This window comes from Bos indicus, chromosome 19 (assembly GCF_029378745.1).
Source record: "Bos indicus isolate NIAB-ARS_2022 breed Sahiwal x Tharparkar chromosome 19, NIAB-ARS_B.indTharparkar_mat_pri_1.0, whole genome shotgun sequence".
NCBI lineage: Eukaryota > Metazoa > Chordata > Mammalia > Artiodactyla > Bovidae > Bos > Bos indicus.
In genome coordinates this window covers 49,561,028-49,586,051 of record NC_091778.1, presented here as the reverse complement: position 1 = coordinate 49,586,051, position 25,024 = coordinate 49,561,028, and the positions used below count along the sequence as shown (strand labels likewise).

The window sequence follows — 25,024 nt, the reverse complement described above, 5'->3', positions numbered from 1 at the left end:
TCTTCCTGGGTAGGTGTCTGGCTGGTGAGGGAGCAGTGGGTTCAGTGGGTGGGAAGACTGGCAGGAGGGGGTGTGTTTACCTGATGGTGTTCATGGCAGGGTCCCCAGGCTGGAGAGTCTCCTTAGTTTCTTTATATTTTTTAAAGAATTTTTTTTTAATATGGACCATTTTTAAAGAAAGTCTTGTATTGAATTTGATACAGTATCGCTTCTGTTTTATGTTTTGTTTTTTTTTTTTTGGCCGCAAGGCATGTGGGAATCCTAGGACCTCCTCGTCCAGGGATTGAATCCACACCCCCTGCATTGGAAAGTCCTAACCACGGGGATCGGTCCTGGGTGTTCTTTGGAAGGAATGATGCTAAAGCTGAAACTCCAGTACTTTGGCCACCTCATGCTAAGAGTTGACTCATTGGAAAAGACTCTGATGCTGGGAGGGATTGGGGGCAGGAGGAGAAGGGGACGACAGAAGATGAGATGGCTGGATGGCATCACCGACTTGAGGGACCTGAGTTTGAGTGAACTCCGGGAGTTGGTGATAGACAGGGAGGCCTGGTGTGCTGTGATTCATGGGGTCGCAGAGTCGGACGTGACTGAGCGACTGAACTGAACTGAACCACTGGGCCGCCAGGGAAATCCCCTTCTTAGTTTCTGTGGGCAGAGCTTCCTTGAAACACTGCAGAAAGTTTCCCCGAAAGTACTGGTTCAGGCTGAATTCCAGGAAGGTGGCCAGATTAAGACCCACATGCCTTGTGGTGAGGCAGGGGTTGGGGCAGGTGTTGGTCCAGGAAATCCACAGGGCAGAAACACCAGGGAGGTAACTCAGCCAACACAGCAGTGGGAAAGACACGACCTGCATGTGTCGGAAGCACGTAAGATGTCTGCCCACATGCCAAGGCATGAGCTCAGTGGCCAGCCTGGTTGGACTTTAGGATCCTGCTAACATGCTTTCACCCCTCAGGCCACATCCCCTCTGGTGACATCCGAGGATGCTCTGCTTTCTCTTGCACCACCAGGAAGGGGTCATTCACTGGAGGACCCCAAGGGCCCGCCAGCCCCTGGACAGCTTAGCAAGGGCTCTGCCTGGAGACTGGCTCCTTCCACTCGGCCAACCAGCACCCCATCCTCCCACTTCCCACCCCTACCCCCACCCAGCAGACACAGGGGTCATCCCTGAGAGCCATGGATGCTCCCTCTCTCTGAAGCACGGATCCTTGGATGCAGCCAAGTCCAAGGGAGCAGGAAGAGCTGCAGGGCAGGAGGAGATGGGGATGACAGGATGAGATGTTTAGATGGCATCACTTGGCACCTGCTTGCTGCCATCTGTCACTTGATGCGGCTCTCAGATTCCCCACGAAGCTATTGAGCCCGGGCTGCGGTCATGTCTGGGACTGGTCCAGGCCAGGGAGGGAGGTGGCTGGTAGCACGCTCACCCACCTCTGAGAACAGGGAGAGGCCAACAGGTGGTCAGGCCAGGGCCATGGGCTTCTTTTTGCCCCCAAAGTTATTAGATGTATGTGCAGATATACCCAATTGTATTCCATCAGTGAACACACTTGTTTGTACTACCTTTTTGTATTAGGCCCATCTGTCCTGTGTGCTAGACACATGCCTTAGCTTCAGGTTTGGTTCAGTCGCTCAGTCGTGTCCGACTCTGTGACCCCACAGACTGCAGCACGCCAGACTTCCCTGCCCATCATCAACTCCCAGAGCTTGCTCAAACTCATGTCCATTGAGTCAGTGATGCCATCCAACCATCTCATCCTCTATCGTCCCCTTCTCCTCCTGCCCTCAATCTTTCCCAGCATCAGGGTCTTTTCCAATGAGTCAGCCCTTCACATCAGGTGGTCAGAGTATTGGAGTTTCAGCTTCAGCATCAGCCCTTCCAATGAATATGCAGGACTGATTTCCTTTAGAATGGACTGGTTGGATCTCCTTGCAGTCCAAGGGACTCTCAAGAGTCTTCTCCAGTGCCACAGTACAAACACATCAGTTCTTCAGTGCTCAGCTTTCTTTATAGTCCAACTCTCACATCCATACGTGACCACTGGAAAAACCATAGCATTGACTAGACAGACCTTTGTCAGCAAAGTAACGTCTCTGCTTTTTAATATGCTGTCTAGGTTGGTCATAGATTTTCTTCCAAGGAGTAAGCATCTTTTAATTTCATGGCTGCAGTCACCATCTGCAGTGATTTTGGAGCCCAAGAAAATAAAGTCTGTCACTGTTCCATAGCTTCAGGAGATGATAACAAAAGAAAATTACAGTTAACCCCGCCTGCTTGTCTGTCTCCCGGGGCCAGGCAGGCACTGGGCTGGGATATCTGTGCCCTGGTGGCTGGCTGGCCTCAGTTCTCTCCCATGGCAGACCAGTATTTCCTCAAGATTAAGAGCACTTAACAGGACTTGCCTGGTGATCCAGCAAACGAGACTCTAGGCTCCCAACACAGGGGGCCCAGGTTTGATCCCTGGTCAGGGAATTAGATCCCACATGCTGCAACAAAGCCCAAAGATACTGTATGCCACAACTCAGACCAGGTGCAGCCAAATAAATAAATATTAAAAGAAAGAACACTTAACATCCTTTCTTCGGTGAAAAACAAACCAGACCCTTTGCCAAGGCAGAAAATCACATCATGACCCTGTGTCTGGGCCAATGAACTGTGAGCAGACGAACAGGGCTGGCGAGAACATGAGAGCCCCTGGGAGACCGTATGGAAAACGCCAGGGGTTCCTGGGCGCCGTTTCCAGACGCAGGAAGGGCAGGGCCGGCAAGACAGCAGCTGAGTATATAAACTTGGCCTCTGAGCGGGTTGGCAGGTAAGCCCAGTAAGTACCCTTCCCGCCCCCTCTTCCCTGAACCTCCAAATCCACCTTCCCTTCCCCAGCCCGGCTCAGTGACTTGGATGAAGCCGTAGAAATACAGGCTCGTGAGTCTGTCTGCCTCTGCCGTGCTAAGTCACTCCAGTCATGTCCAACTCTTTGCAACCCCAGGGACTGCAGCCCACTGGGCTCCTCTGTCCATGGGATTCTCCAGGCAAGAATACTGGAGTGGGTTGCCAGGCCCTTCTCCAGGGGATCTTCCTGACCCAGGGGTCAAACTCAGGTCTCCCACATTTCAAGAGGATTCTTTACCATCTGAGCCGCCAGGGAAGTGTGTCTGCAGGCATTGCAGAGCTGGAAAGAGTGACCAGTCACCAAGATGATTCATGACCCAATCAAGATTCCAGAAGTTACCAGAAACTGGAATGCTGAGCCCAAACAAAGATGATGGCATTAATGACAGGGCCAGAGGTGGAGGGCAGGGCTGTGAGGGGCTGGAAACTCACTGACATTTGATGACACAGGAGTTTGGCCTGGAGAGACGTGGGAGGAGCTGGTGGGGGCACAGATGTCTGTCACGTGATGCGGAATAAGGGTCTAAGCTGGAAGCGGGGGCACAGGGTCCCCAACGGCAGATCCTGGCTCCGGGAGGGCAAAGGGCTGCTAACAGCTTGAACTGCCCAGCCAGGCCAGAGGAGGGTTGCAAGGGAGCAGGTGCGGTCTCCAGAGGAACCCAACAGAGGGGAAGGGCCTCACCCTGAGCAGACTAAGGGAAAGTCTTCTTTGGGTCAGAGGTTGGGCTCGGGTCCCTTCCAAATCAAACCTGAGGGCTACCCCTCCCTGTGATGAGTTCCTAGAAAAAGGGGTGTGACACAGGAAGCAGGGTGGGAGGCACCAGAAAGAAGGGTTCAGGGTTCACCGTGGGGTGGGGGTGGGGTGGCCATTCATTCTGCAGGATTCCCCAGAGTCACCTCTTGCCATGGACTGAGAGGCAGCTGGTACAGATAAGAGAACCAAGAGCCACAGGACCGTTTCCCAAAGTTCACGCCTCAGAATATGAATTCCAAGGGAGGTGAAACTCAGAAAAACAGGCTCAGCGTCCAGACACGTTCAGGAAATGCTGAATCAAATCAAGATTCCCCGTTCACTGCAATGCCATTCAGAGGCCTTTCATATACTCACAGGAGATTCTCCCAGCGAGGATGTGCCCTTATCTCCCAACTATTGCTTTTCATTAACGGGAATAAAGAAGGAATGGTGTTTGCGGTGGTGGAGATGATGCTATCTTTTCATCAGATTTTGTTTCCCTCTTTCTGGAAACCCAGGAAGACAGCAGTCCCATCCTCTCTTGAAGTTAGGTTAGGGCATGTCAGTGGCCCTTTTATCCACTGACAAATGAACTGAGGCGGTTCTCTGTTGTTGTGACACATTTCTGATTGTGGCTGGGTGGCATCCTTACAGCTACAAAGCTTGCACAGAAGTTGGAGAAAGGGCGGTCAGGGTCAAGCCCCAGAACTCGCCTGACAAGGTCCCACCGCTGCCCCTGGACCCAGACTCTGATAGTTAAAAACCACAAACACCTGGTAGTATCTGACTTTTTAAAATTTTTCTAAAAATTTTAAGTATAGTTAACTTATATAATATTGTGTTAGTTTCAGGTGTACAGTACATTGAATTATACACACACACACACACACACACACACACACAAAGAATCCACCTGCAATGCAGGAGACCTGGGTTCATTTCAGTTCCTGGGTTGGGAAGATCCCCTGGAGTAGGAAGTGGCACCCCACTCCAGTATTCTTGCCTGGAAAACCCCATGGACAGAGAAGCCTGGCAGGCTACCGTTCATTGGCTTGCAGAATCGGACATGACTAAAGCGACTTAGCATGCACACACATGTCTCATAAAACCTAGCCATTAGCTTAAATCTAATTAACATTTATTGAACCTGCTCTTGGTGGTTCAAAGGGGAAGGCACAAGAAGCTTAGCAGAGAAGAGAAGGAAATAAACGGACCCGAAAAGCGATTTGCTCAGAAGTCACAAAATGGGTCGAGGAGGAGAGGGGGAGTGGAGGAGGGGAAAAGGTCAATGGCACATGCGCCCTGATTTGTGTTTAAAACTAAAATCCCGTGGGCCCCTCGAAGCCTTGGATCCTGATGCCCCCACCCCAACATTTGACCAGCATTGTGAGAGGAAGGTTTCAAAAGAACTTCTATGAAGAAATCGAGGCACAAATGTACCAGGAGAGATCACTTCAAAGCCAGCAGAACTTCAGCAACTGTGGCCTCCACTGTCTTGGTCTCTTGCACACATACATGCAAGCTCACTCGTGTCTGACTCTTTGCAACCCCAGGGACTGTAGCCCGCCCGGCTCCTCTGTCCATGGGGTTCTCCAGCCAAGAATACTGGACTGGGTTGCCATTCCCTCCTCTGGGGGATCTTCCTACCCAGTGATTGAATCCCAGCCTCCTTCATCTCCTGCATTAGCAGGTGGACTCTTTACCACTCAACCACCGGGAAAGCCCTGTCTTGGTCCCAGACGCATACTCATTTGTGTCTTTCCTAAGCCAGGACTTTCAGTGGCAGGCGCTGAGGGGCAGGCCTGTGAGAGCAAAACCTCTGCTTGTGGGTGAGCCCAGCTGGCTGCCTAGCACCAGCTCTGAAACTCTGCCTCTTGGTACAAAGCTGCTCTGCCAGGGGAGGGTTTTCTTAATTGTTAGGTGAAGTGGCAGATGTGAAAAGATCTCAGAACATAATCATTCCTAGGTGTAAGTAGTTTTGGGTAGTAGGGCGTGTCAAATACAGGGAAGACCCTGCTCCCTGATGTTGATAAGCCTCCTGCAGGGGTTCAGTGGGCGGTTCATCCAGGATCTGTCTCATTCATCCAAGGCCCCAGGAGCACAGAAAACACACATCAAAAGAAATAGCGGAGAGGGAATTCCCTGGTGGTCCAGTGGTTAATACTCAGCATTTCCATCGCCATGACCCGGGTTTAATTCCTGGCTGGGGAATTCATATTTTGCAAGCCCTAAGGCATGGCCCAAAAAAAAAAAAAGGAAAACATGGAACTACCATAGGCTACAGCAATTCCACTTCTGGGCATTTGCCTCAAACAGTTGAAAGCAGGAACTTGAAGACTTGTCTGGACCCCCATGACCACAGAAGTGTTATTCACAAGAACCACAGGAGGAATCATCCCAAGTGTCCACTGACCAATGAGTAGATAAACCTAATGGGGTGTATTCATCCAAGGGGATGCTATTCAGCCTTCAAAAGCAAGGAACTTCTCACAAATGTGCTATGGCATGAATGAGCCTTAAGGACATCAGGCTAGGTGAAATAAGCCAGGGCAAAAGGACAAATGATGTCTGATTCCACTCACAGGAGGGCCCAGTTACAGGGAGAACAGTGGTTGCCAAGGGCTGCGGGGAGGGGGATAGAAAGCCAGTGTTTCAAGGAGAGGGGCGGTGTTCACTTTGGGATGAGGGTGAGGGATGGTGGTTCTAGAGAGGAATGGTGGTGGATGTTACACAAAATGTGAATGTGTTTAATGCCCCAGAACCCTACACTAAAAACGTTAGAACGGTCAATTTTACAGGGTATATTTTGTTGTTGCTGTTGTTTAGTCACTGAGTCATGTCCAACTCTTTTGCAACCCAAGGGACTGTAGCTTGCCAGACTCCTCTGTCCATGGGATTTCCCAGGCAAGAATTCTGGAGTAGGGTGCCATTTCCTTCTCCAGGGGATCTTTCTGACTCAGGGATTGGCTCCCACATGGGCAGGTGGATTCTTCACCTATAAGCCACCTGGGAAGCCCCAGTATATATTTACCGGGGTTTAAAACAAGAGGTAATAAACAGAAAGTCACAGTCAGATATCATAGCTGGGACAGGAAGCACGTGACTTCTGAGAGGGGAATTCAGTCAAAAACCAGGCAACACTCGTTGAACCAGCAGCAGCCCAGGGAACAAGAGCTGCTGGAAGCTGGACCCCGGCCACCCTCTTTCCCCATCATGGCAGCACCCATTTGCTGGTACAGGTAAGGTGATGCTCCCTGCTTCCCTCTTGGCAGAGTGGAAAGGGCTTGGGATAGATTGTCAATCAACACTTGAGTTCTTGTTCTTGCCCTTCCCCGGGCTTCCCCCACCCATTCCAGGCCCCCCATGAGCACAGGGGCTGATATGCAGCAGAATTTCCTTCAACTGGTCAGTCGTTGCATGAGGAGCTCAGCCAACCATCTCTCTGAGTCCAACAGCCTATTGCTTTGTGGTTATTTCCTGGTTTTGTCCTTTCTCTTCCTCTCCTGCTCTGTAAACCACACAACCCTCTTAGAAGCCTGGGGCTGCCTTCCTGCCATGGCCCACGTGGGTCCAGGTCATCTGGACTGAGCTCAGAGCTGATGCTTAGGGGACAAGAATAGTCCCCAGCCTCTTGGGGTCACACTCAAGGTTCCTAATGAATCCCATTCAATGAAGTCCTACCTGGTTAGAAGGGACTTTCCTATCCTGCGGCTCATAGTCTCAAGGAGCCTCTTCTTTCTAGATATGTGGGAATTTCTCTTTTCCCTTTGTATTCTTTTGTGAAATTTACTATGTGACACACAATGAACACATCTATGTAACATGCATGTGCCTTGCACAGTAAGATAATGTAATGATCAGCCCTGAACCCAACACTCAACCCAAGGACGAACTACCACTAAACTTTCCATCTACCTACTGTGCTACTCACCTCCCACCCAGATATAAATAACCACCCTCCCAAAGTCTGTTTCAATTGTTCTCTTGATTCTTTTAATTTAGTGCTTTATCACATCCATTTATTTTCATTTTATGAAATAGTTATATAACATATTCTGTGTGCCAGCTACTGTTTCGAATACTTTTAAATATTGTCATATAATTAGTTTAATCCACACACCATTCCCATAAGGAATGTGCTATGGTTAATCCCATTTTACAGAAGAGAAAACTGAGGCACACAGAGATAAAGTGACTTGCTCAGGGTCACGCAGAAACCAGGTCTTCTGGTTCTTAGTACAAAAATTTCTCTAGGGCATATATCTAAGGGTGGAATTGTTGGTTATAGGATATAACGCTATTCAGCATTAGAAGATAATGCCTGATTATTTCTCAGAGAACCAAAATACACTCTCACCAGCAATAAACGAATTCCTTGACCCACAGCCTGTCCAACAATTGGTCTTGTCGACTTTTTTAACTTCTGGTAGGCTGCAGTCCATGGGGTCGCTAGGAGTCGGACACGGCTCAGTGACTTCACTTTCACTTTTCACTTTTATGCACTGGAGAAGGAAATGGCAACCCACTCCAGTGTTCTTGCCTGGAGAATCCCAGGGAGGGGAAGCCTGGTTGGCTGCTGTCTATGGGGTCGCACAGAGTCGGACGAGACTGAATCAAGTTAGCAGCAGCAGCAATCTAGTAGATATAAAGTGGTTCCTCATTGTGGTTTTAATTTCCCTGGCTCTTATTGAATTAAAGCATCTTTTCATTAGTTGAGACATTTTGTTTTCTTTGAAATGTTCATCATGTCTTTAATATATTCAAAATTATCAGTTATTTATTCCAGCATTAGTGATCTTGAGGTTTTGCTTTAGAAATCTTTCCTTGCCCCAAGGACATAAAAATACTGTCCTATATTTTCTCATGGGCTTCCCCAGCGGCTCAGCAGTAAAGAATCTGCCTGCAATGCAAGAGCCGCTGCAGGAGCCGAGGGTTTGACCCCTGGATCAGAAAAGTCTCCTGAAGTAGGAAATGGCAACCCACTCCAGTATTCTTGCCTGGGAAATCCCATGGACAGAGGAGCCTGGTGGTCTACAGTCCACGGGGTCACAGAGTTGGACACTGTTTAGCAACTAAACATATTTTCTTATAAAAGTTTTTAAAGTGTTCTTTTACACATGAGTCTTTAAATTAGATAGAATTGATCTCTTCATTCCACGTGAGGTAGGGATACGTTTCCCATCTTTTTCCTCCGCATAGTTAGCCACTTGATCCAGCTTCATTCACCTATATCCCTTCTCCCCACAGTGATCGCCAGGGCTGGTTTCGTCAGATGTGTGAGTTTCATGCGTCTAATTCTAGGCACTTTATGCTGTTCCACTGGTTAATCCGTCTACGTCTATACTAATATCATATTTTATAGTAAGTCTTAAAACTAGCAGCAAATTCCCTCATTTTATTTTTCTTTAGGAGTGTCTTGGTCCTTTTGTTCTTTCCATAATAAGTTTCAGAATCATCTTTTTGTACCATGATGCCCTTATTAGGATCCATTGGAATGTCATTAAATCTATGGGAAGAGGATTGTCCTCATTATAGTATTGAACCTCTTAGTCATGAACATGGGCTGGTTCTACATTTATTTAAACTGTACTTAATGTTTTTCAATAGTGTTTTATAACTTTCTTACTATAGGTCTTATGTACATTTTGCTATCTTTTTGTTTCTGTGTATATATATATATAATTTCTATCTTTTTGCTACTATACATAGGGTGCTTTTTAAATTACTTTTTTCCCCTGGAAACTCCATGCAGCATGCAGAACTTCCCTGACCAAGGATCAAACCTGTGGCCCCTGCAGTAAAAGTGCAGAGTCTTAACCACTGGACCATCAGGAAAGTCCTAAATTACAGTTTTGTATATTACTGTTATACACAAAAGCAATTTCTTTTTGGATATTGGTTTTTGGATATTTCTTCTGGGATATTGGATATTGGATTTTCTTGTGAAAATCTCTTATTCTGAATCATTCATCCGATTGATCATTCATTCGGATTTTCTACCTAGGCAACCACATAATATGAAAATACTGATGGTTTTACTCTTTTCCCACGCCTAGGCCTTTAATTTCTTTTTCTTGTCGTACTATATTGTCTAGGACCTGTGGGAAAATGTTACATAGAAGCAGAGATAGTTGTCATCCTTTTCTGGTTCTGGATTTTAAAGGAAATGTCCTAAAATTTCCTCATCAAAGAAAATAATACATATGTAAAATAAATAATAGTACATATGAAAACTTTCTCTGATTTTCCTTTATCACATTAAGGACATTTCCATCTAGCCTGCTGGGAGCTTTTGTCATGAAAGAATGTTGAATGTCATCATTTTTTTTTCCCTAGATCTATTAAGATGATCATATGTTTTTTTCTTCTTAAAACTATAATGTAAGTTTTTAGTATGGGCTCCTTCAAAAGCAGAGCTTGCAACAAGGACTACAGTTCAGGTAGATTATTTAATTATTGAAGCCAGGAAGCAGGAAATAAGGAACAGAAAGACTGGGGCAGGGAAGGAGAGAAAGCCAATAGAAGATGCATAACTGATGCTGCAGGTGTAAGCAAAGGGAGTTCAAGTCTGTCGGGACCTCTGATAGGTCTACAGGATGCTGGCCTGATTGCCTATCCAAAGGAACGAGGCTGGAGCTGTGTTTGCCAGTTCTTGGCCTCTTGTTGGTTGAGGGTTTCATGTTTAGGGAACTTGACACTCCTAGGCTTCTGGGAAACACTAGCCGGTAGCTAAGTGACTCCTTAAGCATTGGAGAAGCCTGAGAAAAAAAAGCAAAAAGAAGCATGGTATAAACCTGAGGTGGGACCCTGGAGCATAAGATGAGTCTAAGGTTGCAGGAAATTATCCACTGCAAATGCAGCTGATTTTAGAGAAGAGCATAAGCAACGTGACATAGAGCACCAAAGTTTACTATTACCAACAATAATAAATGACATTCATAGCTTTCTCTTCTATTGTTTGACCAACTTTTCATAGCTAAGCGTAACTTGGATATGATGTCTAATATTTTTAATACATTGCTAGGTTTGTATTTTTCTTATTTTTCATCTATATTCATGAGTGAATATAAAATATAAATATAAACAAAACATGTATAATATAAATATAATATATAAAGTATAATATAAATTAAAATATAATGTAAAATATAAAAATTATAATTTTATAATTTAATTTTAATTTTTCTGTTTCATCCTAATTTGTCTCATTTTGGTATTTAGGTTAAACTGGCCTCATAGAAAGAGAGCATGTTCCTGCTATTTCCATTCTCAGAAAGAGCTTTTGTAAAATTAGAATTATCCCTACTTAAACCTCTGTAACACTGTCTAGATTTGATGTTTTCTTTGTGGGAAGATTTCAAATTATGGATATAATTTTTTTAATAGTTGTAGAACTATCCAGGTTTTTTATTTCTTCTTCAATCAAGTTAGGTAAGTTCTACTTTTTCTAAGATTTGGTCTACTCGGTTTCATATTTCTTGGCATAAATGATTTATAGTCTTTTAATTTTTAAGTTTATTGAAGTGTAATTGATTTACAACATTGTATTAATTAAATGTTCAATTATGGTAAAATACACATAAATTTCACCACTTAACCATTTTTGAACGTATATTTGGTTGTCTTACATTCACATTGTTTCACAGTGGATCTTGAAACATTTTTAGCTTGTGAAACTGAAACTCTATACCCATTAAATAAATTTTTAGATTGGCCTATAATGTACAATATTATGTAAGCTTCAGATGTTCTACACAGTGGTTTGGTATTTGCATACATTTTGAAATTATCGCCACAGTTTAAGTCTAGTATCCACCTCTCTCCATACAGAGTTACCAAAATATTATTTGACCATATTCCTTATGCTGTATTACATACCTGTGGTTTATTTTATAACTGGTGCTTTGTACCTCTTAATCCCATTCATCTATTTTGGAGCCCCTTAGCCTCCAGCAACCACCCATTCGTTCTCTGTATTTAGGAGCCTGGTTTTGGTTTTGTTTGTTTTGTTTTCCAGATTCCACATATACGTGAGGTCATATTTGGTAATTCTCTTTGTCTGATCCATTGTTATTCATTAGTATAACGCCCTCTAGGTCCATCTGAGTTGTTGAAAATGGCAAGATTTCATTCTTTATGGCTGAATAGTATTCCGTTGTGTAGATACAACCACATCTTTATCTATGCATCCATTGATGAACACTTAATTTGCTTCCACATGTTGGCTATTGGAAATGAGGCCACAGTGAACATTTGTGTGCACATATGTCTTCGAATTAGTGCTTTTGTCTTCTTCAGAAGAATACCCAGAAGTAAAATTGCTGGATCATACGGCAGTTCTATTTTTAATTTTTTGAGGCACCTCCATACTTTTTCCCACAGCAGTTGTACCAATTTACGATCCCACCAACAGTACAAAACTGTCCCCTTTTCTCCACACCCTTACCAATGCTTTTCATTTGTTCTCTCTTTGATGATAACCGTTCTGACAGTGGTGGGTGATATCTCAATGTGGTTTTGATTTGCCATTTCCCTGATGATTACTGATGTTGATCATCTTTTCACATTTGCTTCATTATTCATAATAGAGAGATGTTGTATTAAAATTTCTTGCTATGATGATGGTTTTAGCTCTTTGTTGTTCCTTCAAACTAAGCGCTTACAAGTTTAGAACTCTTATAATTTCCAGATGAACTGATCCTTTAATCTAGGTACTCCCTCTGTCCCTAATAAATATGTTTGTCTTAAAAGTCCCTTTTGCTTGATACGAACAGACCTTTCCTGGTTTTATTTTGGTTAGCTTTACTGGTGTATCTTTTACCATTCGACTTTCAACCATTCCACACTCTTATTCATTAGATGTGCCTCATAAAAAATGTAGATCCAAGTTTTGTGTTTAAATATTTTAAAAATGTAAGCTGAGATGAGAATTTAGGAATGATTGAGCAAATTACTCCCTATAAACCCGGCTAAAAACTGAGTTTAAAAGCCTGCATTTTCTTTCTTTTTGGCCATGCAATGCGCATATGGAATGTTAATTCCTAGGGGATCAAAGACTAGGGCTCCAAGGTTCACCCTCAGAAGCGAAGAGTCTTAACAACTGGACACCAGGGAAACCCTAAAAGGAAAATCCTAAAAGCCTGCATTTCAACAACATCCACAGTTGGCAAGAATCCTGACCCAGAAGGCTGCCCTCCAAGGCGGTGTGTTTGAGCTATTTTTCTGTTGTTGTTCCGTCTCTAAGTCATGACGACTCTTTTCAAACCCATGGACTGTAACATACCAGGCTCCTCTGTCCTCCACTATCTCCATTTAAAAAAAAAAAAAACAAAAAACAGTTTTAGGTTTACAGCAAAATTTAGGGCAAGTAGAGACTTGCCACTTACCTCCTGTCCCCATACATGCACAGCCTCTCCTGTTACCAACATCCCCCAGCAGAGTGGTCCATTTCTCATAACTGATGAACCTGCATTGACACGTCATTATCACCCAAAGACCATCGTTGACATCACGGTTCAGTCTTGGTGTGTACATTCTGTGGGTTTGGGCACGTGTGTGCTGACACATATGCACCATTGTAGTAGCAAACAGAGCGGCTTCTCCGTCCTAAAGTCCTCTCTGCTCTTTCAGTCCATGTCTCCCTCCCTTTAATCCCTGGCAACCACCAATTCTCCAACCAACCACTCCTCATTCCGAAATTCTCACCTCAGTTCCATCACCTAATATCTTTGTGATTTATTAATTCACCTGAGCCCTGAACTTCCTCAGATGCACAATCAAAATTGGCAGATTTGGTGTGATAATGAGACAATGTATTAAAACCTAAACCTAGTCCCTAACAAAGAGTAGGCATCAGGAAATGCTAGTTTTCTTTTCCTTCCTCCTTATCTTGGTAACATGAAATCACATTTAGCTAAGAAAAGAGACAGGAAAGTGCCTGGGGACCCTGTACGTCACCAGAAATCTAAGGGGGAGGGGGCCAGAGGAAGGAGGAGAATGTCCAGCTTTCGCCTCCCAAACCCTCTTTCCAACTGGGAAACTCCCTCCTAGGTTAACCCCAATAATGAGTCCTGTGGGATTCGGGGCTCCCCAGATTTGGGGCTTGTAGCGGTGACTGTCCTGCGTCCACACACATCACACACACATGAGCCCTGGGTGCTCGCCCCACCCCTGATGGCAACGTGCTAGGAGGACTAGGCTATGTCCCACCTATCAGCTGACTCCTGGCTTCCTCTGCCCAGTTTCTTATAGGCCTGTGGCCCTGGGAGCTGGCCTTCCATGTGGCTTCCCCAAGACCACTCAGATAATGAGAGGAAATACGATACAGCTTACAGAAAGCTGGGAGTTCCGGACTGCCGCTGGTCACCCCTTCCTGACCAGTGCCCTTCACGTCTCTCCAGGCAGTCCTCAGCTGTTCCCTGCAAACCTGTGGACGCCACCCGAGATGTCCCCTTTTGGTGGCTGGGGAACGCTCGCAGCCTTTCTCGCCCTGCTCTGCTGCCGAGGTGAGCCTGGGGATCCAGACTGGGTGTGTGCCAGCCAGCGGGTATGTCACCTGTACCCCTGGTATCGTGCAGAGAAGGGGGTCCTGGTCCTGAAGTCGCTAGGGCTTTGAGCACAGCGGCCACCCGCCACGGTTGTGGGCTGCTGTGTGAGCCTGGATTCCCCATGACCCCATGACCCCATGACCCCAGGGCAGCAGGTTGGGGTCCTGGCCTTCACACGCTGGGTTGAACGGGCCCCATAACTTCAGGATGTGTGGATGTGGCAGGTCGTGGAGACTGATGAGGAAATGAAGGGAGGCTGAGGCTCGAGGGAAGGTGAGGGCACATCCCAGCTGGTCTTCAGAGGTGGCCCAGTGGACAGCAGAGGTCAGTGGAGGGCATTGTCTTCTGCTGACCATCAAAGTGCAAATGAAGCCCCTTCCAGGGAGTCCAGGGGACGGTGAAGAATGCCTCCATGTACTCAGTGCTCTGTTTTGGAAAACCTGGCAGGTGTTTTCATGGCAACCATGTAGGAAAGGGATTACTAACCCATTTGACAGATGGACAAACTGAGGCTCAGAAAGAGAAAGCACTTTGCCCAAGGCCACAGAGCTGGCAAACTCGGGATTCAAATGCAGCTCTCTCTCTCTCTCCCTGCAGAGCCTCTCTCTTGCCCCAGCTGAGGGCTAGGTGGGGCGTGCGGGTGTGGCGGGAGAACAGGGCACAGTACAGGCCCAGCTGGCCGAGATCAGTTCAGATTCCTCACCTTCTTCCTCGCTGGGCTCTGACCCCCCTGGTCTCCTCTCTGCCCAGGGTCTTAGTGCTGGTGGTTTTCTGCCCTCAGCAGACACCTGCCAGCCAAGTCCCCCCATCTCCTTCATCCTTAGCTCAAATGTCACCGTTTCCATGGAACCTGTGCTGAGCACAGTATTAACATGGCAGCTGCACCCCACTCCCTATTTCCTTTCCCAGGTACTTCACACCAACTGAAAACAGGTTAGTTTCCTTGTTTGTTACTCTGTGTCCCTTGCGGCAGTGTGAGCTCCACTAGGGGAAGCCTTTGTCTTCTTCCGTCTCTGATGGCTCCCCAGAGCCTAGAATGGTGCCTGCCACACAGCCGGTGTTCTACAAGGATTTGCAGGAGAGAGTGAAGGAGTGCAGGAGGAGCTGAACTCATGGACACAGGGCCTGAGAGGACACGATCCACTTCCATTTCAGGGAGGCCTTCAGAGAGGAAGGGTCATTTGGGCTGGGGGCCAAGTTTGAATACAATCTTCTTGGGGATAGAAGGTGTGCCTGATGAAGACTCACCAGGAGGTGAGAAGCTAGAAAAAGAGCAGTCAGGGACAGGGAGACAGCTAGAGGGCAGCCCCCTTGGTCTAGATCACAGGCAATAATGTCTGCACAAGGAGAGAGGAGCAGAAGGGACCCCTTGATCAGAGTGCCCACCATGGGCAGCTCCTCCAGGCAGGGCAGCAGGGCTGTCTGCTGAGCAGAGTTTTCTGGTTTCCAGGTTCTGGTGAGGAGCAGTTCGAGGTACCCATGGAGCCAAACCACCTGTTGGTGGGGTCTGGAGAGTTTCAGGTGATTAATTTTACTGCCAGTTGTACAGACCCCAAGAAACTTGTTCTGGAGACAGCCCTACACAAGACTTTCCTGGAGGACCAAGCTCAGTGGAAGTTGTTCAAGGTCATCAGCATCTCCAAGAACATGGAGCTCATGTGCAGTTTCATCTGCGGCGGCAAGGAGGGGATGAAAGTTTTCAACATCACCGTGTTCTGTGAGTGTTGCCCACGGGGCCCTGCTCCCCGAGACCGGAGCCTGTGTCTGCAAACCCACAACGAGCTGCTCTGTCACTGCTCCTGGGCACTCTCCTATGGCCTGCACCTCCCTGGGCTCCTAGATCCAGGCCACAGTCTCAGAATCTTCTCAAACCCTCCCCTGACCTCCTTGAACCCTGCCAGCAACCAGGATTTTGAGATTTGCTCAGAAGCAAACAATCCAAGCAAGGTTTAGACAAATCTAAAAATCATTTCCACAGTTTCCTCCCACTGGGGAGCACCCCCATCACCAGAATGCCCTGCATCCCATGACAAGCAGCAGGGACCCCATCAGGAGGGCTGGCACAACCATTTCACCTCCTGGAGAGAAGGTTGTGGTCTTATCTTCCCCTGAGGGCCCTTTCCAAATGTGTAACCATCACACACACACACACACCTGCCCATGGGCCACAGAGACCGTGGAGAGACGGGGTTTCTCTCAGAAGCTCGGCACTTAGGGTATCTCTCAGAACTGTCAAGAGTGGACAAATGAGGAGAAAGATGTCCTAAATCTACCACATTATCCTGGGGTAATGGAGGCTAGGTATTCTAGTTCAAAAATGAACCCAGGGAGATGTCCTGGTGGTCCAGTGGCGAAGACTATGTACTCCCAATACAGGGTACACGGGGTTGATCCCTGGTCAGAGAACTAGATCCCACATACCACAGCTAAGACCTGGAACAACAAAAGAAATAAATCTTGGGTTTAAAAAAAAAAAAAAAAACAGAAACTCAGGGAACCATGGAGTTTAATAGTAAGGGATAGCAATAGTTTTAAACCTGATCCTGAAAACCAAGGCAGCTCTGACTCTTGCCCCCGCCCCTAAAGACTCTCACAATTCATGGCCCCATTCCAGTGAGTACTCCCTTCTAAGTCTCTCTCAACAAAACTATCCAACTGTTTCATTTTTGAAATTTCTATTGAATTTATGGAGAGGAAAGAGACACAGCCAAAACTTTTATCTCTCTAGTTGACTGAACAGACTCTGAACCTTTTCTTTGGAGACACCAGGGCACCTCCATTCTTGTCCGTTGCAGAAGTCATCAGGTCCCTGAAACTACCACCCAGGACATCGTTCACCCTGAACTGCTTCCTCCGTCCAGCCCCAGCCCACTTCCTGAGAACACCGTGGTCACGGGGGATGGTCTGGGCTGGGTGGGGCCTGCCCGAGCTGCACCCCCATCCTGAGCAGACCTCCCTTCCACTTTCCTGCAGACCCTCCAAAGCAAGTGCTGCTGACGCTGTCGCACACCTCAGTGGCCGTAGGGACACTGTTCACCATCGAGTGCAGGGTCCCTGCCGTGGCACCCCTCGAAGGCCTCACTGTCACCCTGCTCCGTGGTACTGAGATCTTGTACAATCAGACCTTTGTGGGGACAGCACCCTTCCCCCAAGATGCCGTGGTCACCCACAACACCACAGCTCACAGGGAAGACGGCCACCATAACTTCTCGTGCGAGGCCCAGATGGACCTGCGCTCTCGTGGCGGTGGCCTTGTCCACAGAGTCTCAGATCCCCAGAGGCTTGAAGTCAAAGGTGAGGGGGAGCCCACAGATCAGGAGCGGGGACATTCGCTTTCAGCCCTTCAGGGGAAGAAAACGCCTTCGCCCCACTCTCTGCCAGCTCAGGGGAGGCACTTGGGGAAACGGCACTTGATCCCTGGGGTTACCCGGAGCTCCTGGCGAGTTCCTAGCTTGGACCCTGACTAGTTGCTTGGTTATGAGTGAGCTGGGTGACCTTAACCAAGTGAAGCTCGTCTCTCTGGCCTTGACCCCTCTCTGCAGTGATAAATTTGACCTGACTGACTCCTAAGGTCCCCTCGAGTTCTGCTTCTGTGACCCTAGATGTCAGGATCCTCTTTGTCTTCAGAGAGTTTGGCCGAAGCTCCCTCATCTCTGCCCAGGGAGGGGCTTGGCCTGGACCACGCCGCAGTGCAGACCGTGAGGTCTGGCAGTGCATGGCAAGGGGACCATCTGAGTCCATCTGCCCTCACGGTCTCACAGAGGCCGGCTGGTGGCCCGGACCCCATCCTCCTTCCCTCCAGTGATAACACCATCTGCCACTCATGCCTGCAATGCGGAGTGACAGCAAGCTGCCCAGGGGTGGGTGGGTGGGTGACGGGTAGACAGCTGTCCCTCTGGAGCCTGGCACCTGGGACCGGAGGACTTCTGTGACCTCTTCCCCTTCTCTCCCCAGAGCCCGTGCCCAGCAACCAGATGGTGATCATGGCGATCGTGATAGTGCTGCTGCTCTTGTTCTGGTTCAAATAACTGCGGAGAAGTAACACCTGAGTGCAAGCCGCTTAGAAGAGCCTGAGACGGAGCCACCGGGCACAGCCCCTGTGAGCTGCGTGGCCACTGTCATGGCGGCCACTGGAACTCAGTGTGGATCCTTAGGCTGTGTCCAGGCCTGGCTGAGGGACCATGTGAAGCAGCCTGAATACAAACACCTGGACTTAAGCCCATGCCTTCGTGTCGCCTCCTGGGAATGGCCAGGAGGGGGAGCCACCAGGCCTGGCTGAACTTCTGTCTCCAAATGTCTCCTCAGCCTCCCTCCGCCCTCTCCTTCAGAGGCCTTCCTGAGCCCCAGCAAACCCAGGCCCTGGTGTGCCCCCAGGACGATCCGCCCGGCCACCAGGCACCCAGCCTCATGGGACCCTGAGTGACTCCCTGAGGGAGGGTGGGGAGACCCGCCCTGGCCCAGGGGGACAGAGAGACACTCTGTTCCCACGTGGCCCTCCAGGACATGGCTCTGACTTCTCTCCTGCCAACAGAGCCAGCATCCAGGGGTGAGTGTGGGGGCCCCAGTGGCTTGGCTCCGGGAACCTCCCACCAGGCCTCCCCCGCCACTCTGGGCCTTCTGAGAGCCATGGAAACGAAAGCTGTCCTCGCCTCTTACCTCCAGTTCTGTTATTGGGCCAAATGGAGACCCCGCAGCCCTGGTCATCCAGAGAGAGGGGAAGGGGAGGAGGTCGACGGAGGGCTCCGTCTCCCAGGCCTCTGCCAGCCGGGGCAGCGATCAATGGGACAGGGTTGGCCTTTTATGTGGCTTTTGGGGTCTGGACGGTGTAAGGTATAGTTTGGGCCAAGGCAGAAAGAGGAACGACAATCTCAACAGAAATAGGTTACCTTTATTCAGGCAAGGAGGGGCGACAGCCGGCCTAACAACCCACTGATCCGGAGAGGGATCAGGGAGTCTCCATATTTGTAGGGAGGCTTGTGGTAGCGATAAGGGAAAGGTTACTCAGGCAGGATGTTTTGGTTATTTTTTATTTGAGCTGGCATTTGTGGTTGGGCAGGGGGTGATAAGTCTTCCGGGCAGATGTAGGAGGTGAAAGGTTTCTGGACAAGGGGTGATTAAGTCTTCTGGGCAGGAGTAGGGGGTGGAAGGTTTCTGGACAAGGGGTGATAAGTCCCAGAAAGATGCAACTGGCCTGGAGCATCAGGGTGGGACCTAAAGTTCTGTTTTGTTTTCTCCAAAGTTAGATGATTCAGCAAGGGCCTTTGAAACTGCTGTTTTCTTTTCTAGGCCCAAAAGACTCCTTCAGACCGGGCTGTAAGGGGCTCAAACCTGGATCAGAGATCAGGTTGGTTCAAGGTCTCCATGTGGTGGAGACAGGACTCATTCACCCCGGGGAGAGGGCCTGGTTGTGGATGGGGAGGAGGTAAGAAGGGTTGCCAGGTGTAGAAAGGGGTTGGCAGGCACGAGAGGGACACAGGGGCTCCAGGGCTGTGCTCAGTCGCTTCAGTCTTGTCTGACTCTTTGCAACCCCGTGAACTGTGGCCCGCCAGGCTTATCTGTCCATGGGATTCCCCAGGCAAGAATACTGGAATGGGTTGCCATTCCCTCCTCTGGGGGATATTCCTACCAGTGATCCAACCACAGCCCCCTGCATCTCCTGCATTGGCAGGTGGACTCTACCACTCGGCCACCGGGAAAGCCCTGTCTTGGTCCCAGACGCATACTCATTTGTGTCTTTCCTAAGCCAGGATTTTCGGTGGTAGGCGCTGAGGGGCAGGCCTGTGAGAGCAAAACCTCTGCTTGTGGGTGAGCCCAGCTGGCTGCCTAGCACCAGCTCTGAAACTCTGCCTCTTGGTACAAAGCTACTCTGCCAGGGGAGGGTTTTCTTAATTGTTAGGTGAAGTGGCAGATGTGAAAAGATCTCAGAACACAATCGTTCTTAGTTGTAAGTAGAAGTGTTTGGTGGTTGGGCATGTCGTATACAGGGAAGACCCTGCTCCCTGATATTGACAAGCCTCCTGCAGGGGTTCAGTGGGCGGCTCATCCTGGATCTGTCTCATTCATCCAAGGCTCCCAGGAGCACAGAAACCACACATTGGAAAAAAAGAGTGCAGAGGGAATTTCCTGCTGGTCCAGTGATGAATAGCAGTTTCGCTGCTGTGACCCGAGCTTACTTCCTGGTTGAGGAACTAAGATCCCCACCAGGGAGGCTTCAGCTTGTGTGGCCTCCACTGTCTTGGTTCCTTGAATGCATGCGTGCGTGCTCAGTCACGTCTGACTATCTGGGACCCCATGCACTATACCCCGCCAGACTCCTCTGTCCTTGGGATTTCCCAGGCAAGAACACTGGAGTGGGGTGTCTTTTCATTCTCCAGGGGATCTTCCCGACTCAGGAATCAGCTCCCACATTAGCAGGTGGATCCTTAAACAATGAGCCACCTGGGAAGCCCCGGTATATATTTACCGGGGCTTAAAACAAGAGGTAATAAACAGAAAGTGATGTTAGTGTGAGGTCCGAGCTGGGACAGGAAGCAAGTGACTTCTGAAAGGGAAAATCAGTCAAAAACCAGGCAACACTTGTTGAACCAGGAGCAGCCCAGGAAACAGCGGCTGCTGGAAGCTGGACCTCAGCCACCCTGTTTACCCATCACAGCATCACCCGTTTGCTGATACAGGTAAGGTGATGCTCCCTGCTTCTCTCTTGGCAGAGTGGAAAGGGCTTGGGATAGATTGTCAATCAACACTTGAGTTCTTGTTCTTTCTCTCTCTCTCTCCCCTTAAGCCCAGGGGCTGTAATTGCTACAAAATTTCCTCCGGCTGGTTGGTTGTTGCATGAGGACCTCAGTCAGCCATCTCTCTGAGTCCAACAGCCTATTGCTTTGTGGTTATTTTCTCTTTTTGTCCTTTCTCTTCCTCTCCTGCTCTGTCAACCACACAACCCTCTTAGAAGCCTGGGGCTGCCTTCCTGCCATGGCCCACGTGGGTCCAGGTCATCTGGACTAAGCTCAGAGCTGATGCTTAGGGGACAAGTATAGTCCCCAGCCTCTTGGGGTCACACCCAAGGTTCCTGATGAATCCCATTCAATGAAGTCCTACCTGGTTAGAAGGGACTTTCCTATTCTGTGGCTCATAGTCTCAAGGAGCCTCTTCTTTCTAGATATGTGGGAATTTCTCTTTTCCCTTTGTATTCTTTTTGTGAAATTTACTATGTGACACATAATGAACACATCTATGTAACATGCATGTGTATTGCACAGTAAGATAATGTAACGATCAGCCCTGAACCCAACACTCAACCCAAGGACGAACCACCACTAAACTTTCCATCTACCTACTGTGCTACTCACCTCCCACCCAGACATAAATAACCAGCCTCCCAAAGTCTGTTTTTATTGTTCTCTTGATTCTTTCTTTAATTTAGTGCTTTATCACATATGCAGTTTAGTGCTTTATCACATATGCATTTATTTTCATTTGATGTAATAGTTCTATAACATAAACTGTGTGCCAGCTACTGTTTTGAATACTTGTTAATATTGTCATTTAATTAGTTTAATCCACACACTATGCCCATAAGGAATGTGCTATGGTTAATCCCATTTTACAGAAGAGAAAACTGAGGCACACAGAGATTAAAGCGACATGCTCGGGGTCATACAGATAGTAAGCAGGGGACAGGTCTTCTGGTTCTTAGGCAAGAGTTTCTCTAGGGCATATATCTAAGGGTGGAATTGTGGGTTATAGGGAATGGCACTATTCAGCATTAGAAGATAATGCCTGATTATTTCTCAGAGAACCAAAATACACTCTCACCAGCAATATATGAGTTCCTATTGACCCACAGCCTTTTCAACAATTAGTCTTGACTTTCTTAACTTCTGCCAATCTAGTAGATATAAAGTGGTTCCTCATTGTGGTTTTAATTTCCCTTGCTCTTACTGAGTAAAAGCACCATTAGTTGAGACATTTTGTTTTCTTTGAAATGTTCATTATGTCTTTAATATACTCAAAATTCTCAGTTGTTTGTTCTAGCAGTGGTGATGTTGAGGTCTCGCTTAGGAAATCCTTCCTTTCCCCAAGGACGTAAACCTACTCTCCTGTATTTTCTTATGGATTTCCCTGGTGGCTCAGCGGTAAAGAATCTGCCTGCAAGCCAGGAGCCACTGCAGGAGGGGAGGCCTGGGTCAGGAAGATCTCCTGAAGTAGCAAATGGCAACCTACTGCAGTATTCTTCCCTGGGAGATCCCATGGACAGTGGAGCCTGGCAGTCTACAGTTCCCTGGGTCACAGAGTTGGACACGACTGAGTGACTAAGTATATATTTTCTTATAAAAGTTTTTAAAGTGTTCTCTTTAAGTTAGATAGAATTGATTTCTCCATTCCAGGTGAGGAATGAAGGGATACATCCCTCCCAATGAAGGGATCAATGTAGGGATACGTTTCCCATCCTTTTTCTCCACATAGTTGACCAGTTGATCAAGCATCATTCATTTTTATCTCCTTCTCCACCCGGTGATCTCCAGGGCCATTTTTGTCAGGTGTGTGAGTTTCATGCAAGACTATTTCTGGGCACTTTACTGTTCCACTGGTTAATTTGCCTTCATCTACACTAAAATTATATGTTACAGTAAGTCTTAATATTTAGTAGAGCAAATCCCCTCATTTTATTCTTCTTTAGGGGTGTCTTGGTCCTTTTGTTCTTTCCATAATAAGGTTTAGAATCATCTTTTGTTTTCCATGAAATCCCTTATTTGGATCCATTGAAATTGCATTAAATCTGTAGGAAGAAAATTGTCCTCATTATAATATTGAATCCCTTAGTCATGAACATGGGTGGGTTCTACATCTATTTAAATTGTGTTCAATGTCTTTCAATTGTGTTTTATAACTTTCTGACTTTAAGTCTTATATTCTGCTATCTTTTTGTTTCTGTATATGTATTACTTCTATCTTTTTGCTACTATACATAGTGTGCTTTTTAAACTACTTTTTTTTCCTGGATACTCCATGCAGCATGCAGATCAAACCTGTGGCCCCTGCAGAATAAGTGCAGAGTCTTAACCACTGGACCACCAGGGAAGTCCTAAATTACATTTTTGTATGTTACTGTTCTATACAAAAACAATTTCTTTTTGGATATTGATCTTACAGCTAGCTGTCTTGCTAAAATCTCTGATTATTTTGAATCATTTGTCTGATCATTCATTTGAATGTTCTATCTAGGCATCCATATCATATGAACACACTGATGATTTTGCTCTTTTCCCATCCCTAAGCCTTTAATTTCTTTTTCTTGTCTTACTATATTGTCAAGGACGTCTGGTAAAATGTTAACATAGAAGCAAAGATAGTGGGCATCCTTGTTTGGGTCCAGATTTTAAAGGAAATGCCCCTAAGATTTACTCATTAAAAAAATAATACAGATGTTAAAAAAATAATAGTACACATGCAAACTTTTTCTGAGTTTCCTTTATCATGTTAAGGATATTTCCTTCTAGTCTGCTAAGAGGTTTTGTCATGAAAGAATATTGAATGTCATCATTTTTTTTTCTAGATCTGTTAAGATGATCATATTTTTTTCTTCTTAAATCTGTAACATAAGATTTTAGTTTGGACTCCTTCAGAGTAGAGCCTGCAACAAGGACTTCAGTTCAGGTAGATTACTGAATTATTGAGGCCAGGAAGTAGGGAGTGAAGGAGTAAGACTGAACCAGGGGAGAGAAAGCCAATAGAAGATGCATAACTGATGTTGTAGGTGTAAGCAAAGGGAGTTCAAGCCTTTCAGAATCTCTGATAGGTCTACAGGATGCTGGCTAGAACTGCCTCCCCAAAAGAAAGAGGCTGGACCATGTTTCTCCTAGCTCTTGGCCTCTCCTTGGTTGAGGGTTTCATGTTAGGGAATCTGACACTCCTAGGCTTCTAAGAAACATTAACAGGTATCTAAGTGACTTCTAAAGCATTGAAGAAGACCCTGAGGCAAAAAAGCAAAAAGGAAACATGGTATAAACTTGAGGTGGGGTCATGGAACATAAGGTGAGTCTCAGGTTGCAGGAAATTTTATGCTGTAAATACAGAGGATTTCAGAGCAGGGCAGAAGTATCGTGACATAAAGCACCAAAGTTTACTATTCCCGACAATAATAAATGACATTTGCAGCTTTCTCTTCTATCATGCGACCAGCTTTTCATAGCTAAGCCTAACTTGGATATGATGTCTAATATTTGTAACACATGGCTAGATTTGGTTTGTTTGTGTTTTTATTTTGCATTTGTATTCATGAGTGACACTGGCTTCTAATTTTTCTATTTCATCCTATTCTTGTCTCATTTTGGTATTAAGGTTCTTCTGGCCTCTTAGAAAGAGTGTGTTCCTGCTATTTTCATTCTCAGAGATAGTTTTTGTAAGATTAGAATTATCCCTACTTAAACTTCTGTAATGCTATCTAGACTTGATATTTTCTTTGTGGGAAGATTTCAAATTATGGATGTAATTTCTATAATAGTTGTAGAACTATTCAAACTTTTTATTTCTTCTTCAATCAAGTTAGGTACTTTTTGCGTGTCCGCAAAGATTGGACACGACTGACTGAATTGACTTTTTCTAAGACTTGGTCTACTTGGTTTCATATTTCTTGGCATAAATGATTTATAAGTTTTTAATTTTTGTAAGTTTTTAATTTTTAAGCTTATTGAAGATTTACTGCTGCTACTGTTGCTGATGCTAAGTCGCTTCAGTAGTGTCTGACTCTGTGGGACCCCAAAGAGGGCAGCCCACCAGGCTCCCCCGTCCAGATTTACAATGTTGTGTAAATTAATTTTCAATTATGGTAAAATACACCCAACACAAAATGCA

The 25,024-nt window shown here is 46.8% G+C and overlaps 2 protein-coding genes across 5 annotated transcripts in view; both read left to right on the top strand.

Annotated features, from left to right (window-relative positions):
- The first annotated feature begins 63 nt into the window (after positions 1-63).
- LOC109573938 (uncharacterized) lies at positions 64-17,287 on the top strand. 2 transcript variants are annotated; one of them, XR_011562117.1, is made up of 4 exons: positions 64-6,865; positions 13,868-14,131; positions 15,624-16,786; positions 16,969-17,287. XR_011562117.1 is itself a non-coding variant. In XM_070773793.1 (3 exons), exons 2-3 carry the CDS (start codon positions 13,933-13,935, stop codon positions 16,124-16,126), a joined length of 702 nt encoding a protein of 233 aa, XP_070629894.1. In that variant the 5' UTR covers positions 64-6,865; positions 13,868-13,932; the 3' UTR covers positions 16,127-17,287. The 2 variants fall into 2 exon arrangements, 1 of the variants encoding a protein (XP_070629894.1); XM_070773793.1 differs by having other exon boundaries at positions 15,624-17,287.
- Positions 15,704-25,024, top strand: part of LOC109573936 (intercellular adhesion molecule 2) — a 26,824-nt gene continuing 17,503 nt past the window's right edge. For all 3 annotated transcript variants that reach the window (XM_070773773.1, XM_070773775.1, XM_070773774.1), the window contains exons 1-4: positions 15,704-15,890; positions 18,128-18,719; positions 19,460-19,517; positions 20,762-20,847. In XM_070773773.1, coding sequence (XP_070629874.1) covers positions 18,677-18,719; positions 19,460-19,517; positions 20,762-20,847 — 187 coding nt within the window. In that variant the 5' untranslated portion in view covers positions 15,704-15,890; positions 18,128-18,676. The remainder of the gene's footprint in view (positions 15,891-18,127; positions 18,720-19,459; positions 19,518-20,761; positions 20,848-25,024) is intronic.